The following is a 21,905-nucleotide window of genomic DNA, read 5'->3' as shown; positions in this document are numbered from 1 at the left end:
CTGATCTTTTCCGTTATTTATTTGATCAGAGATCTGAACAGAACCATCAGAACCAGAACTAAGATATACACCTTTATTATCACACATCATTTTACATGTTTACAGGCCCAGAACTCATCCTTTTAGAACCCAGACCCGATCAGAAACTGGTTCTGATATGCTTCAGTTAACAGCTGGAACCACTCCAGGACTTTACCAGAACCAAACAGTCCAGACGTCTGGTGCTTCTACAGCTGTGACCCGGATCGGTCCGGATCAAAACAGAATCAACAGCAGGTTCCCTTCCAGTTTCCAGTCAAAAGTTCTGCGGCAGGCTGTGGAACACCAGCAGGAGAACATCTCTTGCAGAACGGAACCATACAGAACCTGACAGAACCTTGGTCTGTAGCTTCTAGAAGTTTCTAGTTCCAGTCCTGAACCGGGCCGCTGAACCTGGCTGTCTGGTTCTGGTATGTTTGGAGCAGAGAAGTGTTTAGAGACTGCAGAACCGCGGTTCTGGAGGGCTCAAGTTGGAAACCACAGATGCTGGGCCCAGTAGAACTCTGAACCAAAGATTTCCCCATCAGAACGGTGCCAGATGTTTTAGTGGAACATTCCTCACAATACCTGCTGAGGTTCTGAGGAAAGAACCGAGTCTGGGCTCTACACAGATACACATGGAGAGGTTCTGTTTGGTTCTGATATGTTCTGGATGAGCAGAATGAACCTGGTTCTGGTTCATGTGAAGCTGAGTGGGTTCTGTGGAGCATCAGTAGAGTTCTGATGAGGAACAGCTCAGGTGGGAATGTTCAGAACCTGCGGAACGGATCAGAATCCAACAGAACAGTTTATGGAGGTTCTAGAAGGGCATGCCTCCAGAGATCTGGCGGGCCACCTGCTCCTCCGGGCTCTCCTGGTTCCGGTCCTGGTTCCGGTCCTGGTTCCAGTCCCTCAGGCCTTCCGGTAGCGCCGTGTCCTCGTCCTCGCCGCCCGTCCCTTCCACCAGCTCCTCGTATGTCGAGCGCTCCGCAAACGGCCGCCGACCCAGAAGCTCCTCCATGTCCTCTTTCGACAGAACCTCCTGCTGCAGCAGCCGCTGTGCCACCTGCACAGAAACCACAGTCACACCCCAGAACCGGCACCGGAATAACAGCCTCCCGCTCCACCGGGCCCAGAGGAACCAGAACCAGTCTGCCTTGCTGGGATCCCACAAGCATCAGCCCCTGGCGGAGCATGGCGGTACCTTGTCCACCTCGGCCTTCTTGTCGGTCAGCAGCAGCTGAGTTCGGCGGTACGCCTCGCTGATCAGGGTCCGGACCTCGGAGTCGATGAGGCGGGCCGTGGCCTCGCTGTACGGCTTCTCCAGAACCATCTCGCCCTGCCGCGGTAGATCGGGACACCTGGCCCACCTTGGGGTTCATCCCAAACTGGACGATCTGCAGGAGGACAGCATCGAGTCAGACGGACAGGACCCATAGGGGTAAGGAGTGTCTGCCAGGTCGAGCGACTCACCTGAGCGTAGGCACTCTGTGTGACCTTCCTGAGGTCATCCTGGGCGCCAGTAGTGACCCGGCCGAAGAAAATCTCCTCTGCAACGCGGCCCCCCAGCGTCATGCACATGCGGTCCAGCAACTGCTCCGTAGTGTACAGGTACTGCTCCCTGGGGAGGTACTGAGCATAGCCCAGGCCCCGCCCCCTAGGGATGATAGACACCTGCACAGGAAGCACCACATTAGAACCCGGCCATGCCAACAGAACCTGACAGAACCTGACAGACAGACCTTCAACAGTGGGTCGGCGTGCTCCAGGAACCAGCCAGCCACAGCGTGACCCGCCTCATGGTACGCCACCGTCTTCTTCTCCTCCGGCTGCAAAACCTGGGTCTTCTTCTCCAGACCTCCAGGAAACAGAAAGGTTACAGAACCGGAACCAAAGCCCGACGCTACGCCGGTTCTGTTCTGGTCTCACCTCCGATCACCCTCTCGATGGCCTGCTCGAAGTGCTTCTGATTGATGGCATCGGACAGGTGACGTGCGGCAATCAGTGCCGCCTCGTTGCACACGTTGGCGATGTCGGCGCCTGCCAGGCAGCAATCGGGGAGAGACGCACAAATCACCTGAGGCTCAGACACACCGTCACCTGACTGGTCACTCCCATCAGGGTGCGTAGTACCTGAAAATCCAGGCGTGAGGGCGGCCATCTTCTTGGCCAGAGCATCTTTGTCCAGGTCTGTGCTGAGCTTCAGAGGACGCAGGTGGACCTTAAAGATGGACGCCCGTCCTTTGATGTCAGGAGGACCTGAAAGGAAAGAGAGCTTTGTCACCAGCTCACCTGGCTGATACCTGCCTGATAATTAACCGCCCAGTTGCCCGCTCACCGATGTAGATCTGCCTGTCGAAGCGTCCGGGCCGCAGCAGGGCCGGGTCCAGGATGTCAGGTCGGTTGGTTCCGGCCAGAACCACCACGTTGGTGGCAGTGTTGAAGCCTGGGGGACAGAGTGGGACAGAGTGGACAGTGAGGCGCGGCTCAGTGGATCCCATGGTTCTGCGGAAGCGGGACCCACCGTCCATCTCCACCAGTAGCTGGTTCAGCGTGTTCTCCTGCTCGCTCTGGCCTCCAAAGTTGCCGCGGCCGCGCTTCCGGCCCACAGCGTCAATCTCATCGATGAAGAGGATGCAGGGCGCGTTCTTCCGGGCCATGACGAACAGATCCCGAACCTGCATGGAGTGTAAGGTCAGAGAAACCTCAGAAGATCCCAGCCCACTCCCCTGGCGGCACCTTACCCTAGCGGGGCCCACTCCCACGAACATCTCCAAGAACTCAGAGCCGTTCACCGTGATGAAGGGAACGTTGGCCTCACCTGCCGTCGCCTTGGCCAGCAGCGTCTTCCCCGTTCCTGGGGGTCCGGTCAAGATGGCGCCCTGCCACACAACAGAACCGCTGATCCGGAAAAACCCATCTGCGCCTCGTCCTCTGCCAGCCTGAAGGAAGCCTAACCTCACCCTGATCCCGCCCTCACCTTGGGTATCTGGCCCCCAGGTCCTGGTACTGTTTGGGGTTCTTCAGGAAGTTGACAAACTCCATGATCTCCAGCTTGGCCTCCTCACACCCCGCCACGTCTTTGAACTTGACGTCGATCTCGTCCTTCAGGATCTTTGCAGTGGTCTCGCTAACGCTGAACAGACCCCCCATGCCGCGGCCCGGTCGGCCCCCGCCCGCTGGCCACGCCGCAGCGTGAACAGCAGAAAGCCGATGATGAGCGCCGTGGGCAGCATGCTGAGCAGAAACGACCTGCGGGGAAGGACCACAGGGTCAGGGTCGGGTCGGGGTGAAGGTCAGGTCGCAGGTCGTGGCTCACCCGTCGCTCTCGGTGGAGTATACCACTGGCAGGCGGTTCTCGCTCTCGATGCCCAGCTCGCTCTGTGCCGTCTCCAGGTTTCTCTCGAAGGTGTCCACGCTGCCGATGTTGAACCAGACGTACTGCTGCAGGTGGAAACACAGGGGAGGAGTCAGTGGTGGCGCTGCAGGTACCTGAGGCCCGAGCCCGAGCCGACCGATGGGACGCACCCCATCCAACGGCGTCTTCTCTGGAGAGAACGCCACCCTGACATAGCGCTTGTTGACCACCTCCAGTCGCTCCACCTGGCGGGAATGACCAGTTAAAGCTGCAGACTGAACCACGGCGGACACAGGTCAGTTCCTCACCACTCCTTTGGACAGGTAGTTGTTGACAAAGTCCTTCCAGGTGACCTCACGACCTCCGTCCCGCAGGATGATGTAGCTGTAGGCTGTCCAGAACGCCACGGCGGTCAGCAGGTACAAGCGGAACTCCTTATCATCCCAAGGGATGTCACCCTGGAGAGAGGAACACCTGAGACACCTGGGCAGGTAACACCTGGGACCCACCCCCAGGATCAGGTGACTGACCTTCTTCAACCGCTGTACCAGTTCTCCTCCTTGCGGCCGCCTCGTTTCCCTCCTCCGGACCCGGATCCGCCGGGCTTCCGGACGGTTTCTGGGCAGGTTTGGACTCTGAAACGGGTCAGAACCGTTAGAGGGTCGGGCTTTGAGAGTCAGGATGAAGTCAGCACATCCATCATTGTGGAGGTTTATTCATGTAAAGTGGACTGGAACCGGTCCTAACCTGGGTTATTGGGTTACCTGTGGTAAACCAAAACTCTAAGGTTGGTTCTGAAGAAAGAGAACCGTTTTGGAGGTTCTGACCTGTAGGACCACCGTCTGACGGCGCCAGCAGAGACCCAGTTCAACAGACAGAGCCCAGTCGGTTCTGAAGTTCTATGAGTTATTCACCTGTCTGCATACTCAGACTCACCTGTGTCTTCTTTACCTTTAGCTTCGGATTCAGAGGTTCTGGTCCGGTTCTGACTCTCTGGGAAATATTTCTCAAATCCTGTAAGGAGAACAGAAAGAGTCTGAGTGCATCGATTCAGTTCACCTGAGAAGCCGGGGAGCCATAGTTAGAACTCTGACCCATGTGGCCCAGGTGTGGACAGAACCAGCACCGGGTCTCCACTCACCTTTGGGCAGTTTGGAGCTCAGGATCCTGGAGGCTCCCAGCAGCTCGCTCAGTGGGACGGGTCCACTGCGTACCCGACCAGAACCGGCTGGAGACACCTAAGGGGAGGAGGGTCCACAGGTTGGCTTAAACACCTTCATGGCCCGGTACCGTTGCTGACCCAATCATTTGGACCAACAGAACTGTTCTGGACAGTGCTGTTTCGAACTAATGCGCATCTGACCCTCAAAATTTACATCACTCTATGATGAATCAGAGTCGTGATCAGTAAACCAGGGTTTGAACCACCACGTTGGTGGACAGGCCTGGGGGACAGAGTGGAAAGGCCTGGGGGACAGAGTTAATAGGCCTGGGGGACAGAGTGGACAAGCCTGGGGAACAGAGTGGACAGGCCTGGGGGACAGAGTGGACAAGCCTGGGGGACAGAGTGGACAGGCCTGGGGGACAGAGTGGACAGGCCTGGGGGACAGAGTGGACAAGCCTGGGGGACAGAGTGGACAGGCCTGGGGGACAGAGTTGATAGGCCTGGGGGACAGAGTGGACAAGCCTGGGGGACAGAGTGGACAGGCCTGGGGGACAGAGTGGACAAGCCTGAGGGACAGAGTGGACAGGCCTGGGGGACAGAGTTGATAGGCCTGGGGGACAGAGTGGACAAGCCTGAGGGACAGAGTGGACAGGCTTCAACACTGCTGGCGGCATTCGCTCGAATGCAGAGGATATCCGGCTTACGTCACACCTATATAACAGGTGAAAACGTCAGTCAATCCACTCAGATGACCCCATGATTTTGAGTTCGGTGCGGAGACTCTGAGCGGCTTCCCGAACCGAACCCAACCCAACCGGAGCGGGTCAAGGTGAGCCTGTCGCTCCGCGCCCACCTACCGTCCTGTTGGCGGCTCCGCGGGGCCGCAGCAGCAGCCGGACCAGGCTCCCGCCGCCCGCAGGCAGCCGCAGGTACCGGTGGGCCATGGCGCTGAGGCTGGGCGGCTTCTAAACACGGAGTCGGTCCAAAAAAAACGTTCGGTAATCATCCAGCGGCGCCGACATATTTCCTCCACGCCTTCTTCTTCGATTAGAGTTCGGGAAAGATCACCGCGCCGCCTACAGGCCCTATAGGGAACAGCGCAGAAGGAGGAAACCCTCTTCCTCCCCGACCGCCACTGCAACCGCCATGTTTGTCAGGTAAATCTGCCATATTCTCCATCGATTAAAATGTGTCTAAATGCGTCAGAGTCCAAATTTAAAGCCACCAGACGGGTGTCCTGTCTGGGTCAGAGACACTGCATGGTGCCTTCATCCCCGCAGAGGAAACCGTTCACCAGCTGTATGTCAGAGAAGCAGGTTCCCCAGGAAAGTCTTCTCTTCCGTCCGCTTTAAATATATTGGTATGAAAAACAAAACGAATAGAGAGCAGATATGACAGACATGACAAATAAAAAAATATTCAGAGAAACACAACATTCATATGTTTTTACAGGTTTTTTGTTCAGATCCTTGGAAAAAGTGGAAAAATAGAGTTCAATTTCCGAAACCAAAACTGTAACACAAAAAGAAAAAAGGTGAAGATGATGAAAATTTACATTTGTAAATATGAAATTTGCCAAATATAATAATTAGATTGATTGCCAGTCTTTTGCCTGCATTTGTATTCTTACCATGAAAACAGAAAATAATATGCTCATAACTCAGGGAACATTTAGCATCAATATAAACAATTTATAAAGATATTACACTCTTTATCAAATTTTCTTGTGATATGACAATTCCAGAATAAATGACTAATTGTTTCTGGATGCTCTTTTGTGTATTGTTTTAAATATGTCATCGTATATTTATTAGTAGGATATATTCAATCTAACAGTTTAAGCGAGAGCTTTCATTTTGTCGTTTATAAAAAGTTTCTGATGATGAGTCCACACATTTTTCAATTGTAAATCGCAGACAAAATTATTCCAATAGAAAATGGATGAAAGTACAGAAATAATATCTTGTTGAAACAGGGAACGAATATTTCTGTTATTCTTTCAAGTAGAAGAAAAACATGCTTTACTAACAGTGGTGTCAGTTACCTTGTATTCATCAACAACATTATTTCTAAAGAGTCCACATATTTCATTAGTTTCAGCATCAAACACAAAACATAAAGTTGCAGTGAGTTTGAACTCACTGTATCTGAGTAAACATTTTTTTTGTTAAATAGCTGACCCTCCAGAACGATTTTATTATTAAACCATTTAAAATAAAATAAAGATTTATTTTTGTGAAGGATACATTGGTTATTCCAGATGAAGAATTTATGTGAAGAAAAATTATGTTATTATATCAGTGCCCATGAAAGAAGCACTTGTATGTGAAATGCAGAAAATTTTATTGATATTTTCTATACAGTATAAATATCATGAAGAAAATGTAGTTTGGGAAAGTATTCCAGATGGAGGATGGAATTTTTTTAGATATGACTTTAACCAATTTATTTTGAAAGTATCATTTAGAGTTGTGAAATCTAGAAAATTCAGCCTTCTTTTTCATGAGAATTCATTACCACTGATTTCTTAAGTAATCTAAACCATTTTTCCATAAGAAATTGAAAAAGATTTGGTCAATAGAGTTTAGAGTTTGGTTGTCTACAGCAGACAACAAAGGAGAGTACAGAATAAGTGATATTCCCTCCGCTATAGATGACAATCACCAAATACAAGTTTAATATAACGACCCAAAAGTAAATCTATCTATCTATCTATCTATCTATCTATCTATCTATCTATCTATCTATCTATCTATCTATCTATCTATCTATCTATCTATCTATCTATCTATCTATCTATCTATCTATCTATCTATCTATCTATCATCTATCTATCTATCTATCTATCTATCTATCTATCTATCTATCTATCTATCTATCTATCTATCTATCTATCTATCTATCTATCTATCTATCTATCTATCTATCTATCTATCTATCTATCTATCTATCTATCTATCTATCTATCTATCTATCTATCTATCTATCTATCTATCTATCTATCTATCTATCTATCTATCTATCTATCTATCTATCTATCTATCTATCTATATCTATCTATCTATCTATCTATCTATCTATTCTATCTATCTATCTATCTATCTATCTATCTATCTATCTATCTATCTATCTATCTATCTATCTATCTATCTATCTATCTATCTATCTATCTATCTATCTATCTATCTATCTATCTATCTATCTATCTATCTATCTATATTAGATCTATAGATAGATCCAGTAGTGTGTAGGAATTTGTGCATACCATTGAGGTGTGTATTATTTTACTCCCTCTGAGATCGTTGATGACCACACTCCAGTCTGGTAGGTGGCGGTAAATGCTCCTTAAGTTGGTTGCGTTCCGCCAATAGAAAACAGAACAAGAAGAAAAAAAGAAGCAGAAGTAGAAGAAGAAGAAATAATTTCCCCTGGTTTCCCGCCGCAGGGTGGCGCTGTGGCCCCTTCTGTCGGTGCGGGCCAGGGACACCGTGATGGAGTCTGCGGACTGTGCATAGGAATGAACGGGCTGACTGATCACTGTTTTCCCGCTGAACTTGGACCGTCAGCGGCTTCTTGTTGTTCACATAGTGGAGCGACCGGCGGTACTGAGCTATGAGGTAACGAATCCGCCACTGTCAGGTTCTGACCCGGGTTAAAATCTCGGAGAGCAGCCCGTTGGTCCTGTGACAGAGAGGGGGAAGGACAAGTGTACCTGCCGGAGCTACCAGCCAAAGCTACTGGAGTCTCGAGGAAGCTTAGCTTAGCATATAGCCTGATTAGCTTAGCTTATATAGTCTGGGTTAGCAGATTTCAGCCACTACCAGCTGCAGAGTTTGTCTCGAATGAGACTCGGTCATATATGATATTGTGGTCATATGGTTCTGTTAAATGTGATGTAAACGGAGCGTCTGGAGATGATTGAACCCAAAAGAAGCTGCTGTCTGCGGAAGTACATCCCGTTAGCTCTCGGTTAGCATATAGATAGAATTGGCTTATAGTTAGCTGGGGTGTTCATTTCTGAGGAGATGAGCACGGTTTGGCCCGGACGGTTGCCTTTAAAGTGGTTGATAGTTCTCCTCATATGCTGGAGGGTTATCAGCTAAAGTATGTCCAGAAGAGGGTTGGAGCTACTGAAGAAGTGAACATGTTGGAAGTGCAGCTGGTAGCAGGAAGCTGATAGTCGGTCTAGTCGCCTTATTCTAGCACAGAGGTCAGGTGAGGTGTCAGGTGGACTTGTTGGACCTGAATGATGTCATATTGAGGTTCAGGTTGACAGATCTTATAGTAACACACGTTCTCAGCTGTTTGTTTGGTACTAGAACTGATCCGTTTATGATCAGTTCTAGTACCAAACCCAGTCATGTTAAACTGAAAACCATTACTAAACATTAACATCAGCAGCTTTAGAACAATAGCCCGTGGATCTCTGCGGGTTCTGATCCAACAACCATCTGGCCTCATTTATAATCCGGTCCCCAATCAGAGTTTTATCTGGGGCCCCAATACCAGATAATACCTGATTCCTAAGGTAGTCAATTTGCTTAACAAACCTAAAATCATTAGCATCTTTTGGAACTAGCTTACCTGTTATTATTGGTACTAATTTTAACCTTACAAGAGTAACATACTGAAAAATGATTTGGATTTTAAAATACAGAGCTACTAAAGTGTGCCATATTATTTTATCTGTGAAAGTAACATCAGCTAAAAAACCAATAAATTTACAGTAATCAAGATTGCAAGGTGTCAACCATCAACAGAAAGAGATTAACCATTACTGTTACAATGATAAAACAATATGGAAATTGCGTTTACATGTGTAATAGGAATTAGTTTATTTAATTCAATGTTGTTGTTGTTTTTTCTGCCATGCTCGCTTGGTGCTCTTGGGGGCCCTCTGGTGTGGGGGTCAAAGGTGTGTCACCTCACCTGGACCTGGAGTTCTGCTATATATTTAGACCTCTGAGACTTTCTCAGACATGTATGAGGAAATTATTTGGCATGTTACCAAGATGTCCTGTTAACCAGCATCAGTACTGACTAGAACCAAGTCCAGTTAACAAAGCTGAGGTCCAGGGGCCTCCTATGGCACCTCCTGTTGGAGTCGTTGACTTGCAACAAGGTTCTGATTACAGGAACTAATTGGGCCAGCATAGAAGTGACAATTAGTCTGTGGACCGGTCCGATTCCGGTCCTCTGGGACAGTGAATGGGAGCAGAAACTGCTGGGTTGTGTGTAACGGTGTGAACATTATGGGATGTTGCAGGAGAGCTGAGCCGGAGCCTCCAGGTGGTCTGGCTGCGAGACTATGCTGTGTTGGTCCACTGGGTGGCGCTTCCTGAGTCGAGCTCACCTCCTCCCTCCTCGACACGCCGCTCAGTCCGTCGCCATGTATGCCACCCGCCTCTACAGCACTGCGGGGGGAGGAGGGGGAGGCGGAGGCGGGCTTAAACAAGGCAGGAGGGCAGGGCTGGCGGTGCTGGAGGGTCCTCAACCTCACCTCCCCCACCATCTTCACCCGCAGCCTCCCCCGACTTACCCTGTCTACCAGGGCCGTCCAGATGCCCACCGTGGACCTCACTTCCACCATCACTACCACCCCCACCACCTGGCTCCACCCCCTCTACCTCCACACTACCAGCACCATGTGCCGGTCCACTCCTACGGGGGAGGAGCAACGGCCGGCGGTGGAGGCAAGAAGAAGACTTGGAACTTCATCCACGAGAAGATGAGTTATGACACTTTTTTCACCATGAAGCGTCTGATCGAACGCTCGCGGCAACCCGATGAGGTTCTGCGCTGGGTCACAGAACCCCGCTAAGATCTCCCACAACCACTACCCTGTTGCCCTGCAGAAGATTGGCCAGCTACTGCAGGCCACACCATTGCAGCGGGTCGCCGGGGATGGCACGGATGGCAAAGCGTCAGAGGCAGATCGGCGGCAGATCCTGGACCAGCCGGATTTCCAGACCCTCTGCAACGCCATCGTGAATGACTGCGCCAAGTTCGACAACTTCAGCATCGTCAACTGCCTGTACGCGGTCGCCTCGCTCGGTAAGGCCTTCACAAAGCTCACAGGCTCCGCCCCTTGACTCTGACTTCACTGAACCTTTGTGCCTTCAGGACTGCCTAGTGACTCCAAGGTGGTGGTGGTCCTGGAAGCAGAATCCCAGTCCAGACTGAACCAGTTCAACCAGAAGGACGTGTCCATGGTGTTCAGCTCCAGCATGCGGCTGCACCCGGGCAGCCAGCACCGCTGACCGAGGCCTGCCTTGCCGGCCTGGAGAAGAACCTGGAGCGGGAGCGCCACCCGCAAACGCTGTTCCTCCTGCTGTCTTACTACCGACTCAAGTGGCGCTCGCTGCAGACGCCAGAGTCGGCTGCAGGGGGTGCAGCTGCTATCAACACACCTCCGAACCCAGAGCAGCTAGTCACCAACAGGTGAGTTAGGTCTGCGACTGATGCCCGGTCAGAGGACCTCTGAGAACTTAACAGCTGATTCGTGTCTTCAGGAAGATCCTGCGACTAGTCAAGCACACTGGCCAGCGTCAGCGGTGTCCGTGACCAGGAGATGGCGCTGTTGGATGAAATGCTGGCGGCCTGTGCTCGAGAGGCCAGTAACAAGAGTCTGGAGCTGATCTTCAGCTCTCACCTGTTCTACCAGAATCGACAGGAGAAGTTTATCAACAGTCTGGCAGGTCGGCTCCCTGAGAACGTCCACCCGTCCATGTGTCCACCTGTCCTGATCTAACCTTGCTTTGACTGTCTCCTGCAGAGGAGCTACCCAAGAAGGTGGACAGCATCACGCCATACACCATGGCCCTAATTGCCAAGTACATCGCCCGACATCGGCTCAGGGAGACCCGGCTTCTCGACACCATTGCCGACTTTCTGATCAGGAAGGCCGAATACCTGGATAGTAAGGTGAGGATGCCTCACTGTTGGGTTGGGAAATGCGGGCGTGCTCTGACCAACATCTGTCTCGTCAGGTAATCCAGAAGCTAGTGTTCCCATTCAGCAGGATGAGTTACCGTCCGTCAGCCGAGCAGCAGTTCTTCTCCCGGCTGGAAGAGGCGGTGGAGCACAAGGCGCTAAGCTCGCCGCTCGCCACTGTCAACATCCTCATGTCCCTGTTCCAGCTTGGCCACTTCCCTGGAACTGTGCTGCACCGAGTCTTTTCCTCTGCCTTCACCAGCAATGTCACAAGTGAGCAAACAGTCAAACCCTTGGTACAGCGTCTTACATGGTACCAGAGAGACAGCCAGTAAAACAGTCCGTTAAAGCGTAGTGGAACCAGTGTAGACGGTCTGAACTGGTAGATCCCTGTGGTAGAACGGTGGTGTGATGCTCTCCCAGTATGACCAGTATCTTCTGCCCTCAGATAGTCCATATGCGCTGATTGTCAGAAGGTACCTGTCTCTTCTGGACGCTGCGGTAGAGTTGGAGTACCGTGACTATGTTGGCCCTCGCCTGCAGGACGCACACAAGGTGATGTTTGACCCATGCCCTCACAGCGGACGAGGTCAACCGAAAGTACAGGTGAGACCTGCACACACCTGGATCAGGACCGGGCCTTTTCAGAGGGTCCGCAACCAACACTTTGGTCTCAGCATGCAAGGTGGGCCAATCAGAGCTGAGCTTTTAGGGCTCATGGCTGGATCAAAAGTCCTTAAAATGCGAGTCAGAAATTTCCTGCACAACCAGAAACAGGCCAGATCTGCTTTTGGGCCCAGATTGGGTTGGTCCGACAGAGTTGAACGAACATCTGTGTTTCTGTACTAAGCTTTTGAGCTTAGTACAGGCTACGCTCAAAAGCTTAGCCTGTTATAAGCTTTTGTACAGGTTTAGTACAGGTTGTACTGCAACAACAGATGTTGGAGATGTGTCAACAGTTACAGCCAGAAGAACTTTCTGGTTCTTTTGGGTCTGACTGGTTCTGTTGGATCTTCCAGCTATAAAGGTCTGGTGGCTGAAGCTCTGCGCCAACTGCTGGGAGAACAGAGCTACAAACAGGATGAGGTGCTGCCCCCTGGATACTACACAGGTACTACACCCAGACCCACATGGAAGCGCAGTACATCACCAGGACCGATTAGGTATTGCAGCGCCCCCACAGGACTGACTAGATAATGCAGCGCCCCCACAGGACTGACTAGGTACTGCAGCGCCCCCACAGGACTGACTAGGTACTGCAGCGCCCCCACAGGACTGACTAGATAATGCAGCGCCCCCACAGGACTGACTAGCTAATGCAGCGCCCCCACAGGACTGACTAGGTACTGCAGCGCCCCCACAGGACTGACTAGGTACTGCAGCGCCCCCACAGGACTGACTAGATAATGCAGCGCCCCCACAGGACTGACTAGATAATGCAGCGCCCCCCCAGGACTGACTAGATAATGCAGCGCCCCCACAGGACTGACTAGCTAATGCAGCGCCCCCACAGGACTGACTAGGTACTGCAGCGCCCCCACAGGACTGACTAGGTACTGCAGCGCCCCCACAGGACTGATACTCTGGTACTTCGCAGTATTACTGCATGTCCATGTTTTTCCTGCAGACTTTGTGCTGTGGTTGGATGGCTCTGGTCGGGTTCTGCCCATCCGGTCTGGACCCTGTGTCCATCCCTCCTGCATCACCGTAACAACCAAGTCAGCTGCAGGGGCCGTTGCCGCGATGACCGCAGAGCTACAGTGCTTCTCTCCGTTTGTGGCACCGGGAGGACGGCGGCGAACCCTCCAGTCCGGCAGCCAACAGAGCAGGCGGGGCCGGAGGACAGGGCTTTCAAGCCACGTCCCCCAGATACCCCCCTGACCATCACCGATGGTGGGCCCCTGGACTACGGCCCCTACTATGCTCCTGCGCGGCGCAGTTCTACCCAGGCCTGGCCAAGGAGCCTTCGGTAGAGAGCCAGGACAGCTCCACCCTCAGCAGCCCCCTTCGGATGGCACCGCCCCGGCCCCCGCCGCCCCGAGGGGCCCTGACTCCCTTTTCCAGTTCTCCATCGGGAAGATCCTGGAGGACGAAGGGGCCGCGGCGGCCTCGGAGGTCCAGGGTGCGCAGATGGCCGGGTTCTACTCTGAGCGGGCTGCCGCCACCAGGTCGGACCCGGATGTCCCGCCCCCAGAGCAACGGCACGTCCGCAGGTCAGTCCCCGTTCAGTAAATCGATTTTGGACCTCAGCAGAACCGGGCTACGGGCTCTGAACCCGACACTTCTCTGTGCAGGGTCATCCTATCCGTGAACGATAAGTGGCACTACTGCCACAACTCTGAGGTTCTGGTCGGGTCCCGCGCCATGAGGGACCGCCACCTGCGACTGCTGGGCTACATCATCCTGCAGGTCAGTCCAACCGTCCACAACCAGAACCAGACTGATCAGAGGAGTTCAGGTCCGCTGTCCTGCAGACGTTTCCCCTGAAAGGTTCTGCACACGTATCGGGTCAGCCGCCTTCAGGACGGCGGACCGAGACCAGGAGCGCCCTCTGTCAGCAGGTCATGTGACCCGCCTCTCGTCTCGTCTCCTCTCAGCTTCCGTACCACGAGCTGGAGAAGCTGAACGGCATCGAGGAGGTGAAGCAGTACCTGCACCAGAAGCTGCTGGACGTCCCGCTATGACTGCGTCTGTGTGTGTGTGTGTGTGTGTGAAAGGGGGCGGGGCCAGCACTTACCTGTCACTGCAACCGGAGGGGGAAGCTCATCCCTGAGTGGTTAATAAACTCCCATCAGGCCGTGCGGCAGGCTGCAGGTGCGCTGGTGGTGTGACTGGTGTTTTTTTTGTGGGTGGGGGTTTTCTAGAGTAATGTAACCATGGTAACCGTGATGCATGAGGGAGGTTTTAAAGCATGTGCCAAAGGTTGGAGGGAAGGTGTGGTTCCTGGGGTGAAAGGGTCAGATTTATTTGTGTATCAGGAGAAGGACAGAAGTTGGTTTATATTCTATCAACTGAAATGTGTATAAAAGCTGAACAGAGCTGAGTTGGGTCTTTATTTCCACCCGGGTCATGTGATCCAAGCCACGCCTCCAACCAGTGGAGCAGAACCTGGAGCCATTTCCTCTGAGCGATCTGGGTCAGGTCCATAGAACCCGTACGGGATCAGCCAGAACAGGACCCGTTCAGTCAGTAACCGGTGGTAGTGATGAAACCAGGCGGTTTGGAAAAAGTGCATTTATTGAGTTTCTCTCGGCCTCCGGCTGATTGGAGGTCCAACACTGACTCCGCCCCCTGCATGTCGTCATGTACAAACCCCGCCCACCCAAAAGAACAAACAGGAAGCTGTCATCCTGAAATGTCTGTCAGATAAAAACCAAGTAAATATAAACTCAAATGCTTGTAACAGGCTCCGCCCACTTCTGACGGCGCTGCCTCGCATTGGTCTGCCCGGATGACTGGCAGAGGAGGAGGCGTGGCCTGCACAGCCTGTCCTCTTCAATGAGTGGGCAGGACTAATCTGAGTCCAACTCGCTGGATTCCTCCGAGGAAGATTGATCGTCATCCTCCTCTTCATCGTCATCGTTCTGAGGACGCAAACAGGAAGTGGTTAGAAAGGTCCCGTGGTAACTGAACAAGCAGCAGGGACAGCATCCTGCCTCAGGGGCGGAGCTACAGCTGACACTTGTCCAGCTCTTTACTTTAACTAGGACAGCTTCGCGGCAAGTTCCGTCACCGTGACAACCAAAGGAGCCTGAAACTACAGCAGACCGCCCCCCCTCACCTCATCTTCATCCTCGCTGTCTGAACTTCCTGATGTCTCATCGTCTTCATCAGAATCTGAGGAACCGCTCTTCTCCTCCTCCTCATCAGAGTCGGACATGTCCTGCTGAGAGTCCCACCAACATGGCGGTCAGAGCCTTTCGGCCCTTGGGCCCGGAGATTCTGATGGTTTCCAGCCTGCGGGGCGTGATCCTACCTTAGCACGGTATGCCATGGCCCGCTTCCCCACGGCGACCCCTGGGGTCACGGCTCGGGCTCCGCCCACCTTTCCCTTCGCCGTCACCCGGACTTTGGCCACGGGGCTGGTGGTTGCTTTGGAGGAGCTGCTGCGGCGTTTCTGCCAATCAGAGACGGGCTGAGTGTCAGGTGACCTGCAGGGCGGAACGGGGGGGTGCGGTGTGTGGCGGACTCACCGAGGAGGAGAACTCCTTGTACACGGCGCGATCCTGCGGGGACAGCGACTGCAAAGGACAGGAGAAGTGAATGGGGGCGGTGAGCTACCTGAGGGCTGGGGGCGGGGCTTACCTTGACCCAGGCCTCCAGGTGGGCCTTGTACTCCACCTGCTGCTCCTCCACCTGCTTCTTGTACTTGTCCTTCTGCGCCTGGCTGAGCTTCTGCCAGCGCTTGCCGATCTCCACCATGCGCTCCTTCAGGCTGAAGTGGTTCAGCTCTCCGTTCGTCAGCAGCTCCTGGGAGAACATCTGGTAGCCGCTCCTAGGGTCAGAGGTCGCACTCAGCGGGGACTGGACGGTAATGGGAACCGGGCCGGTTATCTGCCAGCTCTAGTACCGGGCCGGTTCCGGCCCCGGATAAGAACCAGAACCTGCGACGGCGGTCCCAAACTCACACTGGAGGCTTCTTCGGCTCCCCGTCGAACTTGGGCTTCCTCTGGCCGACAGGGGGCGCTCTCATCTCCAACAGCTCCCTCTAGAGGACAGCAGCAGTTAGCACACACAGCAGCCAATCAGGACGCAGGGGTCGGAGGGTACCGAACCTCGTAACGTTTCTGGTCCTCTGCTGCTTTCTTGATCCAGGGAATTTTCTCCTTTTTCTCCATGGAGCGCCAAGCCACCTCCATCGCCGCCTGTGCCTTCCTGCGGTCACTCTGCAGGGGTCAGAGGTCAGCACAGAGGTCAAGAAATCTCTCATCATGCTGAGCTGCTGCCCCCTCCCAGGCCCACGCCCTCTGACCCGGTACTTGGCCAGGTAATCTCCTGTCACGCTGTGCTGCCACGTCTCCTCTGCAGTTTTCGGCGTGTCTGGAAGCTTCGCTGCCTTCCTGGCGTCCCGCCGCTCTCTGGGCGCTGTGGCTCCGCCCCCGGCTGCTGGCCACACCTCTGGCTCCGCCTCCCGGCCGCGCTCCTGTAGCAAGACAGAAGGTATGCTCAGTCAGGGCCTCCGGTTCTGGTTCTGGTTCTGATTGTACCTTGACCGATGGAGACTTGGCTCTGAGAGGGCTGGGAGCCACGCCCACATTCATCTTGGCTCCGCCCATTTTCTCCTCCGTCAGGACTCTGTCCCGCTCCTCCTCAGGAAGGCTCTGCAACACAGCGACACCTCGTTGGCCTCTGGCCTGGACTGACCTCTGACCTCTCTATGTGAATGCTACCTGCACATATGTGACCTCTGACCTCTACCTTGAATTTATCTCATTTGTTCCTATTGTCATGGCAACACACAATGCTAGATGTACTGATGACTTCATGACCTTTAGCCTTTCCACTAGCATCTGTGGAAAGGCTAAAATACTAGCTACTTCTGTTGCCATGACGATCTATTTGCAGCCTGGTTCTGGTCCAATGTGACCCGCTCACAGAGACCAGAACCCGGCCTGGTCAGGGGGCGGAGCCTCACCTCCAGGAAGCGCTGCAGGTCCACGTCATACTGCTTCTTTTTCTGCAGACAGGAAGTGGTGTTAGAGGTGTAGGGAGCCGGGTCGGTACCGATCGGGTCGGGTCGGTACCGACCTGCTCGCAGCGCTTCTGGAACATGTCCTTCTCCTTCTGGGTCAGCATCTTCCACTGCTTGCTGCACAGCACCATGCGCTCGGTGCTCGGCACGTCCTTCATGTTCACCATCAGCTCAGCGCAGTACAGGGAGTAGCCGTTCCTGCAGGGGTCAGGGGTCACTGGGGGTTAGCCGACCCAAATGTTGGACCGCATCGCATTCGCCATCAAATGATTAGTTGATCCAGGACCAGTTGAACACATTGTCTAAATATGTCATAATTTTTCTACGAACTAAAAAAATGCTGTTTTTGATTAGCAAAAACTCATAATCGCTTCAAAACTGCACATCTTATGTTGTATGTTTCATCCATGGAGGCCGCCATTTTTTCACCAATGAGTTGATGATGTCATCAGGTCCATTCTGTACTGGAGTCTACAGAGTAAACACGGGAAGGCTGACTTTAGTTTAGTAGTTGATCATATTGAGTTTGACTAAAAATAAAATCTGAGGCGAATCTGGATAATTTCCCACATGAGAGAGGAGAGGAAGACAACCTGGGACCTAATCTGGACCTGGACCTTTCTCCACAACACTTTGAGCCATTTATACCAGCAGAACCAACGAAGCTCTAGCAGCTGAAATGCTAACGGAGCTAATATTACCGGAAATGCTAACGGAGCTAATATTACTGGAAATGCTAACGGAGCTAATATTACTGGAAATGCTAACGGAGCTAATATTACTGGAAATGCTAACGGAGCTAATATTACCGGAAATGCTAACGGAGCTAATATTACCGGAAATGCTAACGGAGCTAATATTACTGGAAATGCTAACGGAGCTAATATTACTGGAAATGCTAACGGAGCTAATATTACCGGAAATGCTAACGGAGCTAATATTACCGGAAATGCTAACGGAGCTAATATTACCGGAAATGCTAACGGAGCTAATATTACTGGAAATGCTAACGGAGCTAATATTACTGGAAATGCTAACGGAGCTAATATTACTGGAAATGCTAACGGAGCTAATATTACTGGAAATGCTAACGGAGCTAATATTACTGGAAATGCTAACGGAGCTAATATTACTGGAAATGCTAACGGAGCTAATATTACTGGAAATGCTAACGGAGCTAATATTACTGGAAATGCTAACGGAGCTAATGTTACTGGAAATGCTAACGGAGCTAATATTACTGGAAATGCTAACGGAGCTATTACCACCGGTACTGAATGTAAAACCACCACCAGTAACAGCCGTAGCCGAACCGGACTCAGAGCTCCAGAACCAGGTACCGGACCGGCAGGGACCGGAAGTGAGTCTCATTCATTGTTTCATTATGAAGCTGAAGGCAGCTCTTCATCTTCCTCTGTTTGCTCCTCCTCCTCATCATCACCTGTTATTTCTGGTTCTGATCGGTTTCAAGGCTCCGGTCCAAATTAAAAAGCCTGAATAATGTTATTCACCACTGAAGGAGCCAGTCATTTACCCAGAATGCATTGCAGCGTGAACAACATGGCGACATTCCTGTGAAAACATTTTATTGAAATGAATAAAAACTAAATAACCCGCAGTGTTATTACTGTGTTGGTTTTCCATCTGAGATCAGTATTTCCCAGACAAGGCCTATTTATCCTGGATCTCGTTCATCACGGCCCATAAAGCTGCTCATACCGACCTGGAATGTTTTATGACGCGAAACGTTAAAACACCAAGACATAAATCATCTCTGAACATTTCTGGTTCCAGAAAAGAACTGCCATTACAGACATCAGGTTCTGGTTCTGCTGTTACTGGGCAGCCTTTTCTCGCCACCGACGCTACCAGGAGTGATGCTGCGGGCCAGCGACTGGATGCGCTGCTGGTTCTTGAATTGTTCGAACTGGGACCAGTTGACTGAACATTAGCTCAGGGTGCTGGGAGCCGCCGGGCTGAACCGATTGAGCTGAACTGGGTAATGTCACTGGGACCAGTTACACCACCACAATCTCCAGTGTTTCGGGGTTCACCTGAACTTTTCCAGATTTCCATTTTATCAGAGCTACATCTCTCTTTCTCTGACAAATCTTGCCTAAGTTAGCCTTGCATAGAGTAGTCTAACTTAGGTTAACCTAGTCCAACTTAGACTACCCTACCAGCCCTGATTGCAGGACATGTCCATGACCAGTTGGATTTCCGCCAATCAGAGCAGAGTTCCTGCCTTTCTCTGTCTCTGATTGGTTTAGACCACAATCTGGGCCTTATCGTTCAGGCTGCTACTGGGCGCACTGGGTTGACACAGCGCTACAGACGGTGGAAGAAATTTTACCCAATTGGTACCATGTACGAGTAGGGTGGTGGTCCTACTGGTTATACTGGTGGTAGTGGTGGACTCACGGCGGCGGCTTGGTGGGCCGTCCATCGAACTTGTCCTTTAGCTGTCTCTCAGCCTTGGTGAGGACAGAGCGGACGTGTTCCTCTGAGTTGGAGTCTGGGTGGGCCTCGTGGTACACCCTCATGCTGCCCTGCAACACAGAGACTGGCAGGTCAGAACCAAGGCGGTGGGTCGGCCCAGAACCAGAGCCAGAACCTCACCTCATAGTCCTTCTGCAGCTCCAGCGCCTTGCTGATCCACTTTAGCCTGCGCTTGTCGGACAGCTGGGACCACTGCCTCCTCAGCGCCTCCTTCAGCTCCTTCTGACTCACCTGAGGACACACGGTTCCGGTCAGAGGATGATGCCACTGACCGGGCCGGCGGGCGGAACCGGGCCAGTACCTCTGGGTGCAGCTTCATGTAGGCCTTCTTCTCGTGGTTGTACCACAGCTGCTGGGGCGTCTTGGGTTTCTCCGGCAGGTCCGACTTCTTCCGCTCCTCCATCAGGTCCGGATGCTCCTCCCTGCGGGACACCGTGCATTATGACAGGAGTGGAATCACTGGACCGGAATCATGGACCTGGAACCACAGGACTGGAACTGAAACCACTGGATGGAACTCACCTGAACCGGGCCATGTTCTTCTCAAACTCCTCCTTCTCCGCTGGAACTCTGTGATGTACTTTTGCTGAAACAAAGCAGAGACATGGGGACCATGTGAGCAGGTTCTGGTTCTGGTTCTGCTTCTTGGTTCCCGGTTCTGGTCTTCACCTTCTTCTTATCTGGGAGCTCCTTGTACTTCTTGGACAGGATCTTGGTGAGGTCCAGGTTGCTCATCTCCGGATGGATCTTGGCGTATTTGGCCCGTTTCTCCATGAAGAAGCGGAAGTAGGGAGTCAGCGGCTTCTTGGGGAAGTCTGGGTGGGTCTGCACAGAGACATCGGGTCAGAACTGGTCCGATTCTGCTGCTCAGTCCGGTTCTGGACCCGCACCACTCACCTTCAGCTTCTTGCCTTTGTAGGGGTTCTTGACAAACTCAATGGCGTCCACAATGAGCTCCGTCATGGTCCGATACTTCCGGACCTGAAAACAGAACCAGAATGAAAGGTGATGGTCCAGAACCTATCCATTACCCCCAGGTCCACTGGCGGCGGGTCGTACCTCGGAGGAGACCTTCTGCCACTTCTGGCGACACATGTCCCCGGAGAAGCGGCCGAAGCCGACTTTGTCCCAGTCAAAGTGCGACTCGGTGGTTTTGTACTTCATGGCGTCTCCGTCGGGCAGCAGACGCGGATCCGCTCAAGCAGCGTCAGGCAGTCCTCCTGGCTCCACGCGTGTGGACGGACAGCCGTCATCGTCATGATGCTGCCACCACCGGGCCGGGCCGACACACACACCTACCTGCTTCAGCCTTGATCCTCTCTGAGCCGCAGAGATGCTGCTGCCGTTCATCCTGCCAGAGGCTCCGCCCCTCGCCGCTCTGCAATCACACACACACACCTGTCCTTCATCTGAGACACACACACACACCTGTCCTTCATCTGAGACACACACACACACCTGTCCTTCATCTGAGACACACACACACACCTGTCCTTCATCTGAGACACACACCTGTCCTTCATTTGAGACACACACCTGTCCTTCATTTGAGACACACACCTGTCCTTCATTTGAGACACACACCTGTCCTTCATTTGAGACAAACACACACATACCTGTCCTTCAGGTTGAACATGTTTTTCTGCCAGAATCATGATTTGAATTTGTTTTAGTTCACTGAACAAAATCTTTCAGAACAAATAACTGACACTTTTAGATGAGCAGAGTTTCACGAAGAACCCTCCAGAACCTCCCTTTGGGTCGGGGCAGGCCTGGTGGAGGAGGTGGTGCAGCGGCTGGCCGGCAGGGGGCAGGACCGAGCAGCAGCGCTCTGGGCTGATGCAGCAGCAGCTGGACGCTCCACTCCGTGTCGCTCTGAACCGGACCGGCTCTGGTTCTGTTTAGGATAAACCATGCGGGTTTTCTGTTGAACCGGGACCTGCTGTGCTGACGGGTGCGGGTCTCCACCGAGCTCTGGGGGCCAACAAGGGCCGCCCTTCAGGAGCCCGCCCGGGGCCCCGCGGACTGAGCGGGCCGCCTGGCTGCAGCTGCCCCGGTAATGGCGTCCCTCCTCCTGCAGGAGTCAGCACGTAGCTGTCGCTGGAAGGCGCACGGGAGTCTGTCTAAATTAGGAGTAAAAGCGGCCAAACTGCGGAGATTAAACCGTTTCTGCGGTTTAATCTCCACAGAACCGCCGGTTCCGACATGTGCAGCCGATAATCCTCTTGCAGCAGAAACCA

At 52.5% G+C, this 21,905-nt stretch overlaps 1 protein-coding gene and 2 pseudogenes across 1 annotated transcript; 1 reads left to right on the top strand and 2 right to left on the bottom strand.

Annotated features, from left to right (window-relative positions):
• Window positions 1–59: 59 nt before the first annotated feature.
• Window positions 60–5,720, bottom strand: LOC129356705 (AFG3-like protein 2; annotated as a pseudogene).
• A 2,252-nt stretch (window positions 5,721–7,972) lies between these two features.
• Window positions 7,973–14,423, top strand: LOC129356734 (FAST kinase domain-containing protein 3, mitochondrial-like; annotated as a pseudogene).
• A 269-nt stretch (window positions 14,424–14,692) lies between these two features.
• Window positions 14,693–20,918, bottom strand: LOC129356733 (nucleolar transcription factor 1-B-like). Its single transcript, XM_055026290.1, is given in 20 exon segments — window positions 14,693–15,058; window positions 15,256–15,360; window positions 15,451–15,591; window positions 15,668–15,715; window positions 15,780–15,969; window positions 16,103–16,182; window positions 16,250–16,360; window positions 16,447–16,617; window positions 16,682–16,795; window positions 17,110–17,151; window positions 17,223–17,364; window positions 19,588–19,715; window positions 19,786–19,896; window positions 19,967–20,087; window positions 20,188–20,227; window positions 20,230–20,251; window positions 20,335–20,490; window positions 20,563–20,646; window positions 20,725–20,849; window positions 20,852–20,918. Coding segments are annotated over 20 exon segments (2,070 nt in total). The 3' UTR covers window positions 14,693–14,986.
• Between the last annotated feature and the right edge of the window lie 987 nt (window positions 20,919–21,905).

Source organism: Poeciliopsis prolifica, unplaced genomic scaffold, assembly GCF_027474105.1.
Source record: "Poeciliopsis prolifica strain line A6 unplaced genomic scaffold, Auburn_PproV2 SCAFFOLD188, whole genome shotgun sequence".
Taxonomy (NCBI): Eukaryota; Metazoa; Chordata; class Actinopteri; order Cyprinodontiformes; family Poeciliidae; genus Poeciliopsis; species Poeciliopsis prolifica.
The sequence above is the reverse complement of the archived record's forward strand: the minus strand, read 5'-3'. Positions and strand labels throughout refer to the sequence as shown.